The 16,373-nt window shown below is 42.1% G+C and overlaps 1 protein-coding gene across 1 annotated transcript in view; it reads right to left on the bottom strand.

Moving 5' to 3' along the window:
• Window positions 1-16,373, bottom strand: part of STYXL2 (serine/threonine/tyrosine interacting like 2) — a 43,244-nt gene that overhangs the window by 12,742 nt on the left and 14,129 nt on the right. Inside the window, exons 3-5 of the mRNA XM_011760382.2 lie at window positions 7,198-7,292; window positions 3,325-3,556; window positions 1,416-1,633 (exon numbers count right to left, since the gene is read on the bottom strand). Of these exons, the coding sequence (XP_011758684.2) occupies window positions 1,416-1,633; window positions 3,325-3,556; window positions 7,198-7,292 (545 nt within the window). The remainder of the gene's footprint in view (window positions 1-1,415; window positions 1,634-3,324; window positions 3,557-7,197; window positions 7,293-16,373) is intronic.

Here is a 16,373-nt window from a genome sequence, read left to right as displayed (position 1 = left end):
CCTCTCTCTCTATATATAAAATTTACACACACACATACACACACATATATCAAATATGTGTATTTGGCCAGGCATGGTGGCTCACTCCTGTAATCTCAGCACTTTGGGAGGCCGAGGTGGGAGGATCACTTGAGCCCAGGAGGTCAGGGCTATAGTGAGCACTCCAGCAGCCTGGGCAACAGAGCTGCATCCTGTCTCTAAAAATAAAAAGTAAAAATAATAAAAAAAGAAAATATGTGTGCTTGTAATTTCCATTAGAAGTTACCTAACCTGGCCATTGGTGGTGACAGGAAATGCCCTTTCCAGGAAATTATTAACAATATTATTATAGCAATGGCTATAATTTTTAAAGCATTTATTGTGCCAAGTGTTGTCCCAAGGGAGTTACTTTATATGCATTTTTAAAACGTTATTCCTCACAGCAACTTTAGGATTTGATATTTTTGTCTTTGTTCTCTGTATAAGGAAACTGCAGTTCCCAGGGCTAAAGGAAATGGCCCAAGGTCACATTGTATATACAGTGTAGCAAATCCTGGACTCAAACCCAGGTTTCTGGACACCAAATTCTGAACTCTTCCCAGTCAGGCTGTCGGCCCCATTGCATGGGCTCTACCCCTCCTCCCTGAGGTCTGTGACCTCTGTAGACTAGTCTCATGTCGCCTTTCACTTGGATATAGCAATAGCAGCCCCTCTCTATGAAAGCATATAAAGCACTACTCTCTACTTTTCCAACTCGGTCTGTTCTTCAAGGTGGAGGGAGGGAGTTTTCTAAAACATAAATCAGATCAAGGTGCTGCTCCAATTTCTTACCCTGGCTTTTAGCTTCCTGTTTGATGGGGTGGGGAGGCCCTGCCACTCCAATCTTCATCCACCATGCTCATCCACACTGGCCTTTGATTCCTGAACACACCAAGCTTTCCACCTTTGGATCTTTGCACTACTAGTTCTCTTCCGCAGGAATGCTCTTCTTCCAGTTTTCCCATGGCTAGCTCTTTGTCACTTGGCTTAAATGTCCCATTGTCAGAAGGCCTCCTCCACCATGCTCTCCAAGGAGCTAGTCGGTCGCTCTAGCACATTGTCCTAGCTAGTCTCTGCCTGACGCTTATCACCATCTGACATTTTTCTCTCTTTTTTTCATTTTCTGTCCCCTTTTACAGTGTAAGAGTCAAAGGCTGGAAGCGTTGCCTGTATCTTTCACCACAGTGCCTAGAATGGTACTTGGTACATGCTAGGCACTCAGTAATTATTTACTGGATGAATGATTATCCTGTCTTTTCTCCTTTTCTTAGAGAAAACGGTGTTCTTAAGACAGATACCCTCCAGACACGCCAACTAATCAGGTTTTCTTAACATTCCCCACGTTGCTCTTCCCCCTGTGGAATTCCAGCAGCCTGGAGCAGGCAGACCCCTCTCACCTCTGTAAGTGAGCAGCGCCTCATCGAGGAACTCAGCCGCCTTCCGGAAATGCTGGGAAATGTCCACCTCAGGAAAATCATCCACCTCCACACCCAGGTACTGGATCTCCAGGCCAGTGTAGAATTCGGGGCCAGTGTAAACGCCAGTGCCATGCGCAGCATTCAGAATGTGGGTGATTCCCAGCCTCTTCAGCCTCCCCTTGTTCACAGCCACACTCCTGGGGGAAGAGGCAGGGACCTGTTTGCCAGAGTCGGAACTAGAAAGGTGTGTCACCACTGCCATGGCGAGCCTGCCTCAGCCGGTCTGGGGCCGCAGCTGGGCAAGTACCTCCTTTTCTGCCCTGGTTGTCTGGGGATCACTGCAAATACCATTATAGAAAGAGTTGATGGCTTGGCCTCAGCAAAAGGGAGAAAAGACAGGGAGTTAGGCAAGGAAGGACGAGATGAAGAGGCCAACAAAGTGACGTGAAAGGAAACATTTGAATGATCCAGAGACTTGTAGTTTAAAACCTCATGCCTTGGGAATGGACATTCATCAAGGCACAAAAGTGGCAGGCACAAATAATAAAATTAAGTGTATTCTGCATTGATATGGCATGCTTATAACTGTCAAAATCCTTTCACATGCATTAGTTCATGTTATCCTAACAATAAATTTAAGAAGTAGACAGGGACACTAGTTTTATTCCCATTTGAAGATTATAAAACTCAATCTGAGAGCTCTTATAACTTCCCAAGAGTGTGAAAGGAGTAAAAGACAACAAGAACTAGTGTTTTAGATTTCTAGTTCAGAGCACTTTTTGCTGTAGCTGTATAAGTGTAGCTTCGTTTGAAGAGGCCCTGAGGACAGGTTGTCCGAGAAGGACCAAACGCTTTTAGCTAAGGATACCTGGCGATGGCTGGGTTCTTAGTGACCATGAGATGAATGCTCCTGGATCTGAAGATCTATCTAAAGATCACGTAGGATTTGGTGCCCAGCGCTGAGGATCAAGTTCTAGGCAACGGATGACTCCTTGGTGAAGATGAGACCCACTGTCCAATGCTGTTTTCCCTATTCCCTCCCCTGAGGCCAAATTTCCTCCTTTGCTTCTGGATATCCAGATAATTACATTGGGAAAACATCTCATTAAGTATTTGATGAATCAGCAAAATATTTGTTTCACTAATTAACCTGGTGGTAGCAATTATGCACTGGCATCCTAAAGAAATAGGATGTGAGTGAGTTGTTTTTGTTCTGGAAGCCCCGATAAACTTTTAGAAAATAATAGTTTTTGGATTATAAAAACAATGTCTACTTTAGGAAACCTGTACAAGTCAAAGGAAATCTAAAGAGAAAATAAAAACCACTTGTAAAAACACCTCCCAGAGAGAAACATTGTTATCATTTTCTCACATTTCCTTCTAACTGTTGTCTATACAAAAACATGCACGCACATACACACACATCTATTGCTCAATTAGCAGCACACTTACTTACATGTCTTCTCTTGTAATCTTTCTTACTGTATTGTGAACGTTTTCCTACGTTGGTAATTACATATGCATGTCAATATTATTATCAATGGCTCCTAGTGTCTGGTTCTGTGGTAGCTACAGATGTCATGAGATGGTGAAGTTGGCAAGACTCTGTGGCAGGAAAGGAGGCCCAGAGAAGGCCTTCTTGAGGGACAAGAGAGTCCTGGCAAGAGGGCAAAGGATAAGCAGTCATGGCGGCATCTTGCCTGGAGACCTCTGAATGCAGGTGACTGAAGGGGCCTTTCTCTGGACTGGGGCAGGGTAAGTGGCTAGGCAGCCTCATTGTGCTGGATGGACCTATGGGTGCCTTTGGTGAAAGTTGGGAGAGTTTCGTCTGTCTCAGGCACTAACCAGAGGGGTAGGACAAAGGGTCATGAAGAGCAGTCAGACTCACTTCTCAGCTATGAAGACATTGGGCCAGACCTCATCCACCTCATTCCAGGGAGCCTCTTGGCGATCCTGAACCAGAGCCCGCTGTAGGTCCAGGACGCAGGGCGTATTATAGAGGCTGGTGTCGTCCATCTTCTCCCTGACGCGGTTGTACAGGTCCTCCACCAGCAGCTGTTCAGCAGACTCCAGCATGCCTGGACACTCTGCATCTGCTCTGACCCCCCGTGGCTTGAGTTCTAGAGGAGACAGGCAGCAGTCTCATCAGAGAGTTAGGAATATCATGGCCTTCCTTGTTCCTGGGGGGAACATGCTCTTGGCCAGTTCGCTGCCAAGATTTTGGCCGTGAACTGAATGCCAGCAGGATCTCCCAGGAAGGATTTTAATTGGGCCCAGGGTACCTGCTGCACTGGCCCAGACACTTGTAATCAGGGTCAGCAAGAGGACTGTATAGATGTGGGTAAAGGGGATCCAATTTCTTTTACTCCCTCCCATGCTTCTCAGAAGCTGGTCAATAATTTTTTAGACCAAGTTCCTTAAGTACTAGGTGTACTTTGATTCGTACTTAATGATTCCCACAGTGCCCAGTACAAAGTGGATGCTCAGAAGTATTTACCGGCCAGGCGCAGTGGCTCACGTCTGTAACCCCAGCACTTTGGGAGGCTGAGGTGGGCGGATGACCTGAGGTCAGGAGTTCAAGACCAACCTGGCCAACATGGTGAAACACTGTCTCTACAAAAAATACAAAATTAGCCAAGCGTGGTGGTGAGCGCCTGTAATCCCACCTACTTGGGAGGCTGAGGCAGGAGAATCACTTGAACCTGGGAAGTGAAGGTTGCAGTGAGCTGAGAGCGCGCCATTGCATTCCAGCCTGGTCAAAAAGAACGAACGACTCTGTCTCAAAAAAAAAAAAAAAAGAAAGAAAAAAGGTAGGAGTATTTACCAAATGAGTGAATGGCGTTCATTCATAGTATAATTCACTCTGTTAGTTTGACTCTTTTACATATGGATTGCAAATAACCCTGGGAAAAGTAAAACTTTCAGCAGTGATTTATGCAATATTACCTTCTAATATACATCTAATTTACTGATTTATTTCTTGTATTGTCTCCTTCCCCCTACTAGAATGTAAGGACCTATGATTCTCAGCCTCCCAGCCCACAGATAGGTGGCAAAGATTGGCCATGAGCTCTCATTCTAATCTCAAAACGTGACTCAGGGCCTTTCTGACAACAGGTCCGAAAAGTTCAAACTCCAAATGAACTCAAATCCCAACTCACTCACATCTGGGGTGAATCTTTATCTTCTTCTAATAATATATTTGCTCACAGTTTATCAAATTTGGGGAAATGTAAGATGTTTTCTTTCTTTAAGTTAGACAAAAATAAGAAAAACAAAATCGTTCCTCTCATGTGGTAGCCAAAAATACTGAACAGAGAGAGAGAGAGAGAAAAGAAGCTGGAAAGATGTGTCCTCTGTGTTCCCCATAGCCTCTTGTTGGCACCATCTCTTTCCCTGATGGGCAGTCTCTGGGTGGGGGCTGCAGAGAGAGTCCAGCCACATTTGGAGGGTAGACTTGGCCCAGCCCCTCATGGAATCTGCTCCTCCCAGGAGTCTGTAAGCAGGGCTTGCTGCTCATGGACTGCAAATCCTGAGAGCCTTGGGTTCTGCCTGGGGCTCAGGATTTCATTTCCCTCCTCTCTTCCCTCCTCTAACCCCCCTGAGGGGCCCCCACGTCCCTACATCAGGGCTCAGCTCTAAACGTTCTCTGATCTTCATTTCAAACGCAGAAAGAAGAAAACTCCTGCAATCCCAGAGCTCTATTTTGTTTAAAAATAGATGAAGTGTTCCTATTTTCTCCACCATGCAGTTTTCTCCCCTGGCTCTCCTGGGGTCTTTCATAGCAAATGCAGCCCCCTCTCCTTCCGTTGTCTACTTAGATGTCTTTCCCTTACTACATATAAAAAATGGGACTCCTGACACCTCATTAAAATACACAGTATTGTCTTCCTCGGCTATTTATCTAGCAGGTGTTGTTTCCATTTCTTTTCTTTTCAATTTAAAAACAAATGTCCCAGCCCTTCACCCCTGATGGCAACTCCTGCTTTCCCTAGGTCTCTGTTCACACTTCAGCCTCTGTAGAGTTTGCCTCCCTCCCTGCATCAATTTCTTTCTATTACCTGACATTTCTTCAGCAGAGAGTAAAGCCCACACATTTCTCCCCTACACTCTCGGATGTGTGGCATATGCAGACTTTCATGAAAGCAGAAGGTTTTCAACACACATTTTTACCCCTGTGATCACTAGTGAGCATGGCGGTGTTTTGAAATATCACCTGATACATTTTTCTTTCTCTCTAATATATTGTTTTTTCTCCCCCTACAGCCCTTCAGCCACTAAGGCTAATGAAACTTAGATTTGATGCCCCCAGAGAAGGGAAGAATAAAGAGCCAGGATAAAAAAAGGCATTGCACATCTTTTGGTTTCAAACTAGACTGAATGTCCATAGCATTCTATAGACTTGAAAGTGAAGCTTTCAAAGAGAGAAAAAGTTTTTTATTTTTTTTCTCCCCACAATTCCTAAAGCTGGACTTTTACTTATCAAGAACCAAAGCCTGGAAAATGATCCATAGAATGAAGCACAAAGCAGAGATGATGCAGAATGGAAGGTTAGGGAAACTTCCAACCACAAAAGAGGAAGAAAAGACTTTCCAGAGCTATGGTGGCACTAGGAGCAATTCAGAGAGAACTGGACCAGGGTGAAGACACTGCCTGGGTTTGGGGGCAAGATATCTTGGGATAAGATATCTTGGAGCAAGATATCTTGGGATAAGATATCTTGGAGCAAGATATCTTGGGATAAGATATCTTGGAGCAAGATAACAGAGACCCTAGGTATGGAAGAAAAAGAAAAAAAAAATCCCCCGAAGCAGATGAGTCTTTGAGAAGATGGGGCCTCCTAGAATGCCCAGAACAGTCAGCAACAGCAAGTCAAATTTCTGGTTCTATGTGAAGTGTGCAAGAGGTCCAGATGTCCTCTAGAGATCCTGGTGGAGACCCAAAAGGGTCAGGGGACAAAGAAGGGACCAGAGTGAGAATGGACAAAGAGTAGCATGTGATTCTCATAATGAAAGACCAAGGAAAGGATTGTGGCCACCAGCGGTGGTTGCAAGATTAAGTCCAAAGGCCAGCTGGGCCTTGCTTCATCAGTGTGCACCTTATCCCACTCCACCCCATCTCACCAGAGTTGTGAGGCTACCCAGGGAGAAGGGAGAAGAAAGGGGAAGAAAGAAATTGCAAAAGATTATTTACCTGAAATTGATTAGAAAAAAAATCCATCTAATCTAGATAAGTATCTTTGAATGAAATACAATAATATGTTGTCTGCTTCAAAATTTTACTGTGTAAATATGAACATATTTAATATTGGGTGCTCCCCACCCAAGCTTTTCCCTCCTTCCCATGCACCCTTCAGTTTGAAGCATCTTTAAGCACTGGTGGAAGTGCAGGTCTAAGTCTGGGCTCCCTTGGAAGAGAACCCTCTGGATGCTTCTGGCCATTTCTTGGGCTCTCAGGTCTGTGCCTCTGCCATAAGCCACCTCAGGACCCCTGACGTAACCAAAAATTGAGCAGGAGGCCCTAGGAACAGATTGGTGCTGACTCTCTGGTTGTCCCTGTTCATGCTGATGTATAATTATTTCCACTTCCTTCCTATCAAAGTTGAGGAGGTGGAGTTGGCAGAACTACCTTCTGCAGATCTGCTCTTCCTAACGTAATGGGCAGCACCTGAGAGGCACATTGACATCTTCCAATGGCCCCCCTCTAAGGGTCTCCAGATGACCACTGGACTTTGCTTCCACCCAGTTTTTGATTGCATTACCTTCATTGATGATCTGTTTGGCTGCAATGGCTGAGGAGAGGTGAATGGGTTCCATGAAAATGCTTTCTGTTTCTGCATCTGAGACCATCGAACACCTGAGGGAAGAGGATATTCATGTGAGATAAGCCTGCAGCATCTGAATTAAAGGCATTCTTTTAGATGAGAAACCTGGTTCTGATTTTAGCAACAAGTAGGAAACAACGAATGATCAAGGCAAAGCCTTCCTAAGTTTAAGGACCCAAGAATAGAGAACACTGGGCATCCTGTGACTCAGATGCCCACCTGTTTTCAGATCACAGTTGGCACTGATGCTGTGTGATGTTTAATGACATGGTGGTCTATGTTGGGAAGGCAAGAGTGTATGTCTGTGCTTGGGGGAACCCACCCTGATGTGGCTTCACTTTCTTGGATGTCCTGCTGCTCATTTAAAAAATTTTGTCTCTTTTTCCTCTGCTATCAATCTATAGGATGTCCTTAATTGTGCCTTTGCCAGTCTTCTGCTGGACTGAATAGGTTGCCACCACTCTTTCTGTTCCCTCTGTTCTCCATTCCTTCTCCAAGTTTGTAAGGGAATGGGCTAATGATGAAGGACTGGCATACCACCAAGTGAAATGCCAAAGATGAACTCAAATGCACAGGTACTGATTCTGAGCACATGAAATCAAGAGTCAGGCTGAGCCCAGGGAAGCAAAGAAAGTAACTTGGGTAAATGTCAAAGCAATTTCCCAAAAATAATTCAGTGCAGTTGTCAAAAAGAGACCTTTAGGAACGTGGAGAGTCTAGAGCAGAGACAAGACTTGGGACTGCACTATGGTGGTGGGGATGGGACCACACCGTAGTTCACTAGTAAATGCCTTTCTAGTGAGTTGTCCTGTTTTCGAGGTGTTCAGATGAGCTTTGGGCCATTTTCTTTTGTCTGCTTAGTCTTTCCTTTAGGTCTAGAGAGGGAGGATTTAATGGATACCATTTGTGAGTGCGTTCTATGAATTTAATTCTGACAAACCCTCCACAAATGAGGTATTGTTTTTATTCCTGCATTACCGATGAGAAAACTGTAGCTCAGAAAGATTAAGAAAATTGTCCAAGGCAGTAAGTAAATGGCAGGGCTAAGTTGAGAACATAGGGCAGTCCTGCTGTAGGTCCAGTGTTCTCTACACAATACACAGATACCATTTAGATTAGAACAGGGAGGTGGGTTGGTTAGTGGAAGCAACCCCAGCTGGATTCCCAGACTCAATGCAGACTTTGACAGGTAAGAAATGCTTATTGGAAGCCTAGATGCATGGATGAATTAAGCTGAGTAAAGTTGAGTTGAGCAGAATCTAGATGAGCTGAACAAAGCTGACTTGAGCTGAGACAAGTTGAGATTGAATTAAGTTGAATTGATTAGCAGAACAATTCTCTCGTGCATCCACAACATGAGTCCACCCTAGGGAGAATGGTGTGCTCAGCGTCAGCAAGGCCAATGCTCTTGCCAGGAGAAAGAAGTAGCCTGGGACTCCACCCAGGACATGGCCAGAACTGCCTATGCCACCTCAAGGACAGCATGATGTGGCATCATCATCCATAGTATCTGAGAGTTTTCTGATAGCAGTTGTGCCGGCTCATTCCTATTCCAGCACCAAGTACTCCTGTGACCAAAAATGCATTTTCAAATATGCATGACTGGGGAGTGGGAGTGGATTAAGGGTGAGCTTTGTTCACTAGAGGCTGCATGGGCAGGTCTGGCCATATCCTGAGTAGATTCACAGGCTACTCCTTTCTCCTGGCAAGGTTATTTCCTTCTCCATGGCCTGGTTGACACTGGGCACAGCATTCTCCTGAAATTGGACAACAATTTGTGGATGGTTATTACAAAATAATTGTTCTGCTAATCAACTAATTTTTTTATATTTCAATAGGTTTTTGGGGAACAGGTGGTGTCTGGTTACATGGACATGTTCTTTAGTGGTGATTTCTGAGAGTTTGGTGCACCCATCACCAGAGCAGTGTACACTGTATCCAATGTGTAATTTTCTATCCCTCACCCCCTCCCATCCTTCCCCCAAAGTCCCCAAAGTCCTTTGTATCATTCTTATGCCTTTGCCTCCTCATACCTTAGTCCCTACTTATAAGTGAAAACATACAATGTTTGGTTTTCCATTCCTGAATTACTTCACTTACAATAATGGCCTCCAATTCAATCCAGGTTGCTGCAAATGCCATTATTTTAGACCATTTTTTTGGCTATTATTTCATAGCATATATATGTATATATGTGTGTATGTGCGTGTGTGTATATATATGTGTGTATATGTGTATGTATGTATGTGTGTGTATGTGTGTGTATATATATGCACCACATGTTCTTTATCCACTTGTTGATTGATGGGCATTTGGGCTGGTTCCATGTTTTCACAAGCGAATTGTGCTGCTATAAACGTACGCATATAAACAAGTCTTTTTCACATAATGACTTCTTTTCCTCTGGGTATATAGTCAGGAGTGGGATTGCTACCAAATGGGAGATCTACTTTAGTTCTTAAGGAACCTCCCTACTGTTTTCAATAGTGGTTGTACTAGTTTACATTCCCACAAGCAGTGTAAAGTGTTCCCTTTACACCACATCCATGCCAACATCTACTATCTTTTGATTTTTAAATTATGGCCATTCTTGCTGGAGTCAGGTAGTATCATGTTGTGGTTTGATTTGCATTTCCCCGATAATTAGTGATGTTGAGCATTTTTAAATATGTTTGTTGTTAACCATAGTGTATCTTCTTTTGAGAATTGTCTATTCATGTCCTTAACCCACTTTTTGACGGAATTGTTTTTTTTTTTTCCTTGCTGATTTGTTTGAGTTCCTTGTAAAATCTGGATATTAGCCCTTCGTTGGATGCATGGTTTGCAAAGATTTTCTCCCACTCTGTGGGTTGTCTGTTTACTCTGCTGATTATTTCTTTTGCTGTGCAGAAGCTTTTTAGTTTAATTAAGTCCCATTTATTTATCTTTGTTTTTGTTGCATTTGCTTTTGGGTTATTGGTCATGAAGTCTTTGCCTAAGCCAATGCCTAGAAGGGTTTTTCTGATGTAATCTTCTAGAATTTTTATGGTTTCAGGTCTTAGATTTAAGTCTTTGATCCATCTTGAATTAATTTTTGTATAAGGTGAGAGATGAGGATCCAGTTTCATTCTTCTACATGTAGCTTACCAACTATCCCAGCACCATTTGTTGAGTATGGTGTCCTTTCCCCACTTTATGTTTTTGTTTGCTGTGTTGAAGGTCAGTTGGCTATAAGTATTTGACTTTATTTCTGGGTTCTCTATTCTGTTCCACTGGTCTATGAGCCTATTTTTATACCAGTACCATGCTGTTTTGGTGACTATAGTCTTATAATATAGTTTGAAGTCAGGTAATGTGATGCCTCCAGATTTGTTCTTTTTGCTTAGTCTTGCTCTGGCTGTGTAGGCTCTTTTTTGGTTCCATATTAATTTTAGAAATTTTTTGTCCAGTTCTGTGAAGAATGATGATGGTATTTTGATGGGAATTTCACTGAATTTGTAGATTGGTTTTGGTAGTATGCTCATTTTTCACAATATTGATTCTACCCATCCATGTGCATGGGATGTGTTTCCATTGGTTTGTGTCATCTATGATTTCTTTCAACAGTGTTTTGTAACTTTCCTTGTAGAGGTCTTTCACCTTCTTGGTTAGGCATCTTCCTAAGCATTTTTTTTGGCAGCTATTTTAAAAAGGGTTGAATTCTTGATTTGATTCTCAGTTTGTTCACTGTTGGCGTATAGCAGTGCTACTGATTTGTGTACATTGATTTTGTATCCTGAAACTTTACCGAATTCATTTATCAGATGTAGGAGCTTTTTGGATGAGTCTTTAGGTTTTTCTAGGTATATGAGCATATCATCAGTGAACAGTGACAGTTTGACTTCTTCGTTACAGATTTGCATTCCCTTATTTCTTTCTCTTGTCTGATTGCTCTGACTGGGACTTCCAGTACTATGTTGAATGGAAGAGGTGAAAGTGGGCATCTTTGTCTTGTTCCAGTTCTCAGGGGGGATGCTTTCAACTTTTCCTTGCTTAGTATAATATTGGCTGTGGGTTTGTCATAGATGACTTTTATTACCTTAAGGTATGTCCCTTCTATGCCAGAGGGTTTTAAGCATAAAGCAATGCTGAATTTTGTTAAATGCTTTTTCTGCATTTATTGAGATGATCATGTGATTTTTGTTTTTAATTCTGTTTATGTGCTGTATCACATTTATTGACTTGCAGATGTTAAACCATCCCTGCATTCCTGGTATAAAAGCCACTTGGTCATGGTGGATTATCTTTTTAATATGCTGTTGGATTCAGTTGGATAGTATTTTGTTGAAGATTTTTGCCTCTGTGTTCATCAGGGATGTTGGTCTGTAGTTTTCTTTTTTTGTTATGTCCTTTCCTGGTTTCAATATTAGAGTGATACTGGCTTCATAGAATGATATAGGGAGGATTCCCTCTATCTTTTGGGATACTTTCAATAAGATTAGTACCAATTCTTTTTTGAATGTTTGATAGAATTTAGCTGTGAACCCATTTGGGCCTGGACTTTTTATGTGTGTATGTGCAATGTTTTTATTACCAATTTAATCTCGCTGCTTGTTATTGGTCTGTTTCAGAGTTTCTATCTCTTCCTAGTTTAATCTAGGAGGGCTTTGTATTTCCAGGAATTTATCCATCTCCTCTAGGTTTTCTAGTTTATACATGTAAAGGTATTCATAGTAGCCTTGAACAATCTTTTGTATTTCTGTGGTATTGGTTGTAATATCTCCTGTTTCATTCTAATTGAGTTTATTTGGCCCTTCTCTCTTCTTTTCTTGGTTAATCTCACTAATGATCTATCAGTTTTGGTTTATCTTTTCAAATAACCAGTTTTTTGTTTCATTTATGTTTTGTATTTTTGTTTGTTGGTTGGTTTCAATTTCATTTAGTTCTGCTCTGGTCTTTGTTATTTCTTTTCTTCTGCTGGGTTTGGATTTGGTTTGTCTTGTTTCTCTAGTTCCTTAAGGTGTGACCTTTGATTGTCTATTTGTACTCATTCAGACTTTTTGATGAAGGCATTCATTGCTATGAACTATCCTCTTAGCCCTGCTTTTGCTGTATCCTAGAGGTTTTGATAGGTTGTGTTACTATTATCATTCACTTCAAGTAATTTTTAAATTTCCATCTTGATTTCATTGTTGACCCAACTATCATTCAGGAACAGATTATTTAATTACCATGTATTTGCATGGTTTTGAGGGTTCCTTTTGGAGTTGATTTCCAACTTCATTCTACTGTGGTCTGAGAAAGTACTTGATATAATTTCAATTTTTTTAAATTTGTTGATACTTGTTTTGTGGCCTATCATACGGTCTATCTTGGCGAATGTTCCATGTGTTGATGAATAAAATGTATATTCTGCAGTTGGTGGGTAGAATGTTCTGAAAATATCTAAGTCCATTTGATCTAGGGTATAGTTTAAGTCCATTGTTTCTTTGTTGACTTTCTGTCTTCATGATCTGTCTAGTGCTGTCAGTGGAGTACTGAAGTTCCCCACTATTATTGTGTTGCAGTCTATCTCATTTCTTAGGTCTATTAGTAATTGTTTATAAATTTGGGAGTGCCAGTGTCAGGTGCATATATATTTAGGATTGTGATATTTTTCTGTTGGACTAGTTATTTTATCATTATATAATGTCCATCTTTGTCTTTTTCAACTGTTGTTGTTTTAAGGTCTGTTTTGTCTGATACAAGAATAGCTATTGCTGCTTGCTTTTGGTATCCAGTTGCTTGGAATATCTTTTTCCACTCCTTTGCCTTAAGTTTATGTGAGTCCTTATGTGTTACATGAGTCTCCTGAAGACAGAAGATACTTGGTTGGTGAATTCTTATCCATTCAGCCATTCTGTCTCTTTTAAGTGGAGCATTTAGGCCAGTTACATTCAACTTGCCTATTGAAATGTGAGATACTATTCTATTCATCATGCTGATTGTTGCCCGAATACCTTTTTTTTTAATTGTGTTATTGTGTTATAGGCCTTGTGAGATTTATGCTTTAAATAAGTTCATTTTGGTGTATTTTGAGGTTTTGTTTCAAGATTTAGAACCCCTTTTAATAGTTCTTGTAGTGCTGGCTTGGTAGTGGCAAATTCTCTCAGCATTTGTTTGTCTGAAAAATACTATCTCTCCTTCATTTATGAAGCTTAGTTTTGCTGGATACAAAATTCTTGGCTAATAATTGTTTTATTTAAGGACATTAAAGATAGGAACCCAATCCATTCTAGACTGTAGTGTTTCAGCTGAGAAATCTGCTGTTACTCTCATAGATTTTCCTTTATAATTTATTTGATGCTTTTGCCTCACAGCTCTTAATATTCTTTCCTTTGTCTTGACTTCAGATAACTGGATGACTATATACCTAGATGATAATCTTTTTGCAATGAATTTCCTGGGTGTTCTTTGAGCTTCTTGATTTTGAATGTCTAGATCTCTAGCAAGGCCAGGGAAGTTCTCCTTGATTATTCCCTCAAATAAGTTTTCCAAACTTTTAGATTTCTCTTCTTCCTCAGGAACACCAATTATTCTCAGGTTTGGTCATTTAACATAGCTCTAAACTTCTTGGAGGCTTTGTTCATCTTCCAAAAATTCTTTTTTCTTTGTCTTTGTTGGATTGGGTTAATTTGAAAACCTTGTGTTAGGAAAATATAAAGGAAGAGAGCAATGGAGAGAAAGCAACTCAATGGCCAAACAGGTTTATTCACAGGAATAAGCCTGCAAGGTGTCTCAGTCAGGAGTCTGGTTGAGACCCTGATAGCTTAAAGCTGAGGTTTTTATAATAAAGTTTCTGCAGGAGAGGGGTTGGGGAAGTGCTGGCAGGTTGGAACTGTAAGGGGCCGGGGAAGGATGTGGTAAGGGCCAGTCAGACTTTGTTGTGGTCAGGGTTGTTATGCTCTGCTAAAGGTATGGGTGAGGGTGACATTTGCTTTGCTTCTGGGAACACTGTCACCAAGGCAGAAAACACAATCACCAAGGTAGAAAAATGGCATCACTATTGTTAATTCTCTCACCTTGTCTTTCAGCTCTTAAGGTCTTTCTTCTACTTGTTTGATTCTATTGTTGAAATATTCCAGTGTATTTTGTATTTCCCTAGGTGTGTCTTTCATTTCCAACAGTTGTGATTTTTTAAATTGATGCTATCTATTTTTTCTGGAGTTTGTTTTGTTCATATCCTGTATTATTTTTAAAATTTCTTTAAGTTGATTTTCACCTTTCTCTGGTGCCTCCTTGAGTTGCTTAATAATCGACCCTCTGAATTCTTTTTCTGGCAATACAGAGATTTCTTCTTGGTTTGGATTAATTGCTGGTGAGCTAATGTGATCTTTTGGGGGTGTTAAAGAACCTTGCTTTGTCATATCGCCAGAATTGTTTTTCTGGTTCCTTCTCATTTGGCTGGACTATGTCAGAGGAAAGACCTGGGGCTCAAGGGCTACTATTCAGATTCTTTTGTCTCATGTGATGTTCTCTTGATGTGGTGCTTTCCTCCTTCCACTAGAGATGGGGCTTCCTGAGAGCTGGACTGCAGTGACTGTTATTGCTCTTCTAGGTCTAGCCACCCAGTGGAGCTACCAGGGCTTCAGGCTTGTACTGGGGAGTGTCTACAAAGAATCCTGTGATGTGATCTGCCTTCCGGTCTCTCAGTCATGGATACCAGTACCTGCTCCAGTGGAGGTAGCAGGGGAGTGAAATGGACTCTGTGAGGGTCCTTGGTTACAGTTTTCTTTGGTGCACTGGTTTTCTCAAATGCTGGTTGTCAGCAGTAAAGTTGTCATGTGTACAGACTCAGGACCTCTGGTTAGCCAGGATGTTACAGGTGGTAGAATTAGCTGTTGTTTTCTCCTTTCTTGGAGCAGCATTGTTCTTTTATAAGTTGTTGTAATGGCTTGAGCTGGTTGCCAGCCAGGAGGTGGCACCTTCAGGAAAGCAACAGCTGCAGGGGAAACAAACTTGTCCTAAGGTCTCCTGGATAAATATTCAGGTTTCTCAGGTGATGGGTGAGGCCATAGAGCTTCCAAGAGATTATGTCTTTTGTCCTTGGCTACCAGGGCATGTAGAGAAAGACCACAGAGTGGGGGTGGGGTTAGGTGTGTCTGAGCTCAGACTCTCCTCGGACAGGGCTTGTTGTGGCTGCTGTTGGGGTGTGGTTCTCAGGCCAATGGAGTTATGTTCCCAGGGGGATTGTGGTTGCCTCTGCTGCATCATACAGGTTGCCAGGGAAGTGGGGATAAAGCTGGCAGTGGGCACCTCACCCAGTTCCCACACAGCCAGCAAGGCCAGTCTCATTTTCACTATACCCCACCAACAACACTGAGTTTATATTTAGGCAGCCAGTAAGCAGGGATGAGATCTTGCCCCAGGCTACAAACCTCCCTAAGGAAAAAGCAAGCAGAGATTTTAGGCCTGGCCACTACTCTCCTGTGGTGGCTTCTGTGCTCTTGTTTGCACTTCCTGTTTGCCATTCCCCCATCCCCATTCTGCCCTGGACAATTTACACCTGTTGAAATTATTACAAAGTTCAGCTGGAAGTTTCATTTTCCCTGTGGTCCTTCCCCAATACCCCTGGCTGCCCTCCCCAAGGACTCCTGTGAGATAAAGTCAAAAATGGCTTCCCTGGGGACTGGGAGTGCCTACAGGGCTCTTCCTGCTGCTGTTTCTACTTTTATATGTTTCTCAGCTCTCTAAATTCATTTCACCTCTAGGAATGGTTAAATCCTTCTCCTGTGATCTGGATTTTCAGGTTCTTCAGTGAGGATGTGTGTTTGGAGGCAGACTTTCCCCTTTTCACTCTTTGGGCATTCACAGTGTTTTGGCTATCTCACGATGTTTGCAGCAGCAAGCTGCTTCTTTGAAAGGGTCTGTGAATCGTTTCAGTTTTCCTAGTATGTTCCTGTGGTAGTTCTTGGAGCAAAGGTTCATGATGTGAGTCTCTACATGCTGCTCTGTTCATCCAAGTGGGCGCTGCAAGTTAGTCCTGCCTCCTATCTGCCTTTCTTTTCCCCCATAACCCTAATCGACTCAATTTAATTCAATTCCAAATTATCTTGGATGTTAAAACTAGAGAGGTCTTTAGAGATCTCATTGCTTGGTGAAGATAATAGAGTTTT

The sequence above is a fragment of the Macaca nemestrina genome, chromosome 1, assembly GCF_043159975.1.
Source record: "Macaca nemestrina isolate mMacNem1 chromosome 1, mMacNem.hap1, whole genome shotgun sequence".
Taxonomy (NCBI): domain Eukaryota; kingdom Metazoa; phylum Chordata; class Mammalia; order Primates; family Cercopithecidae; genus Macaca; species Macaca nemestrina.
Note: the sequence above shows the minus strand (reverse complement) of the source record. Positions and strands in the feature narration are given on the sequence as shown.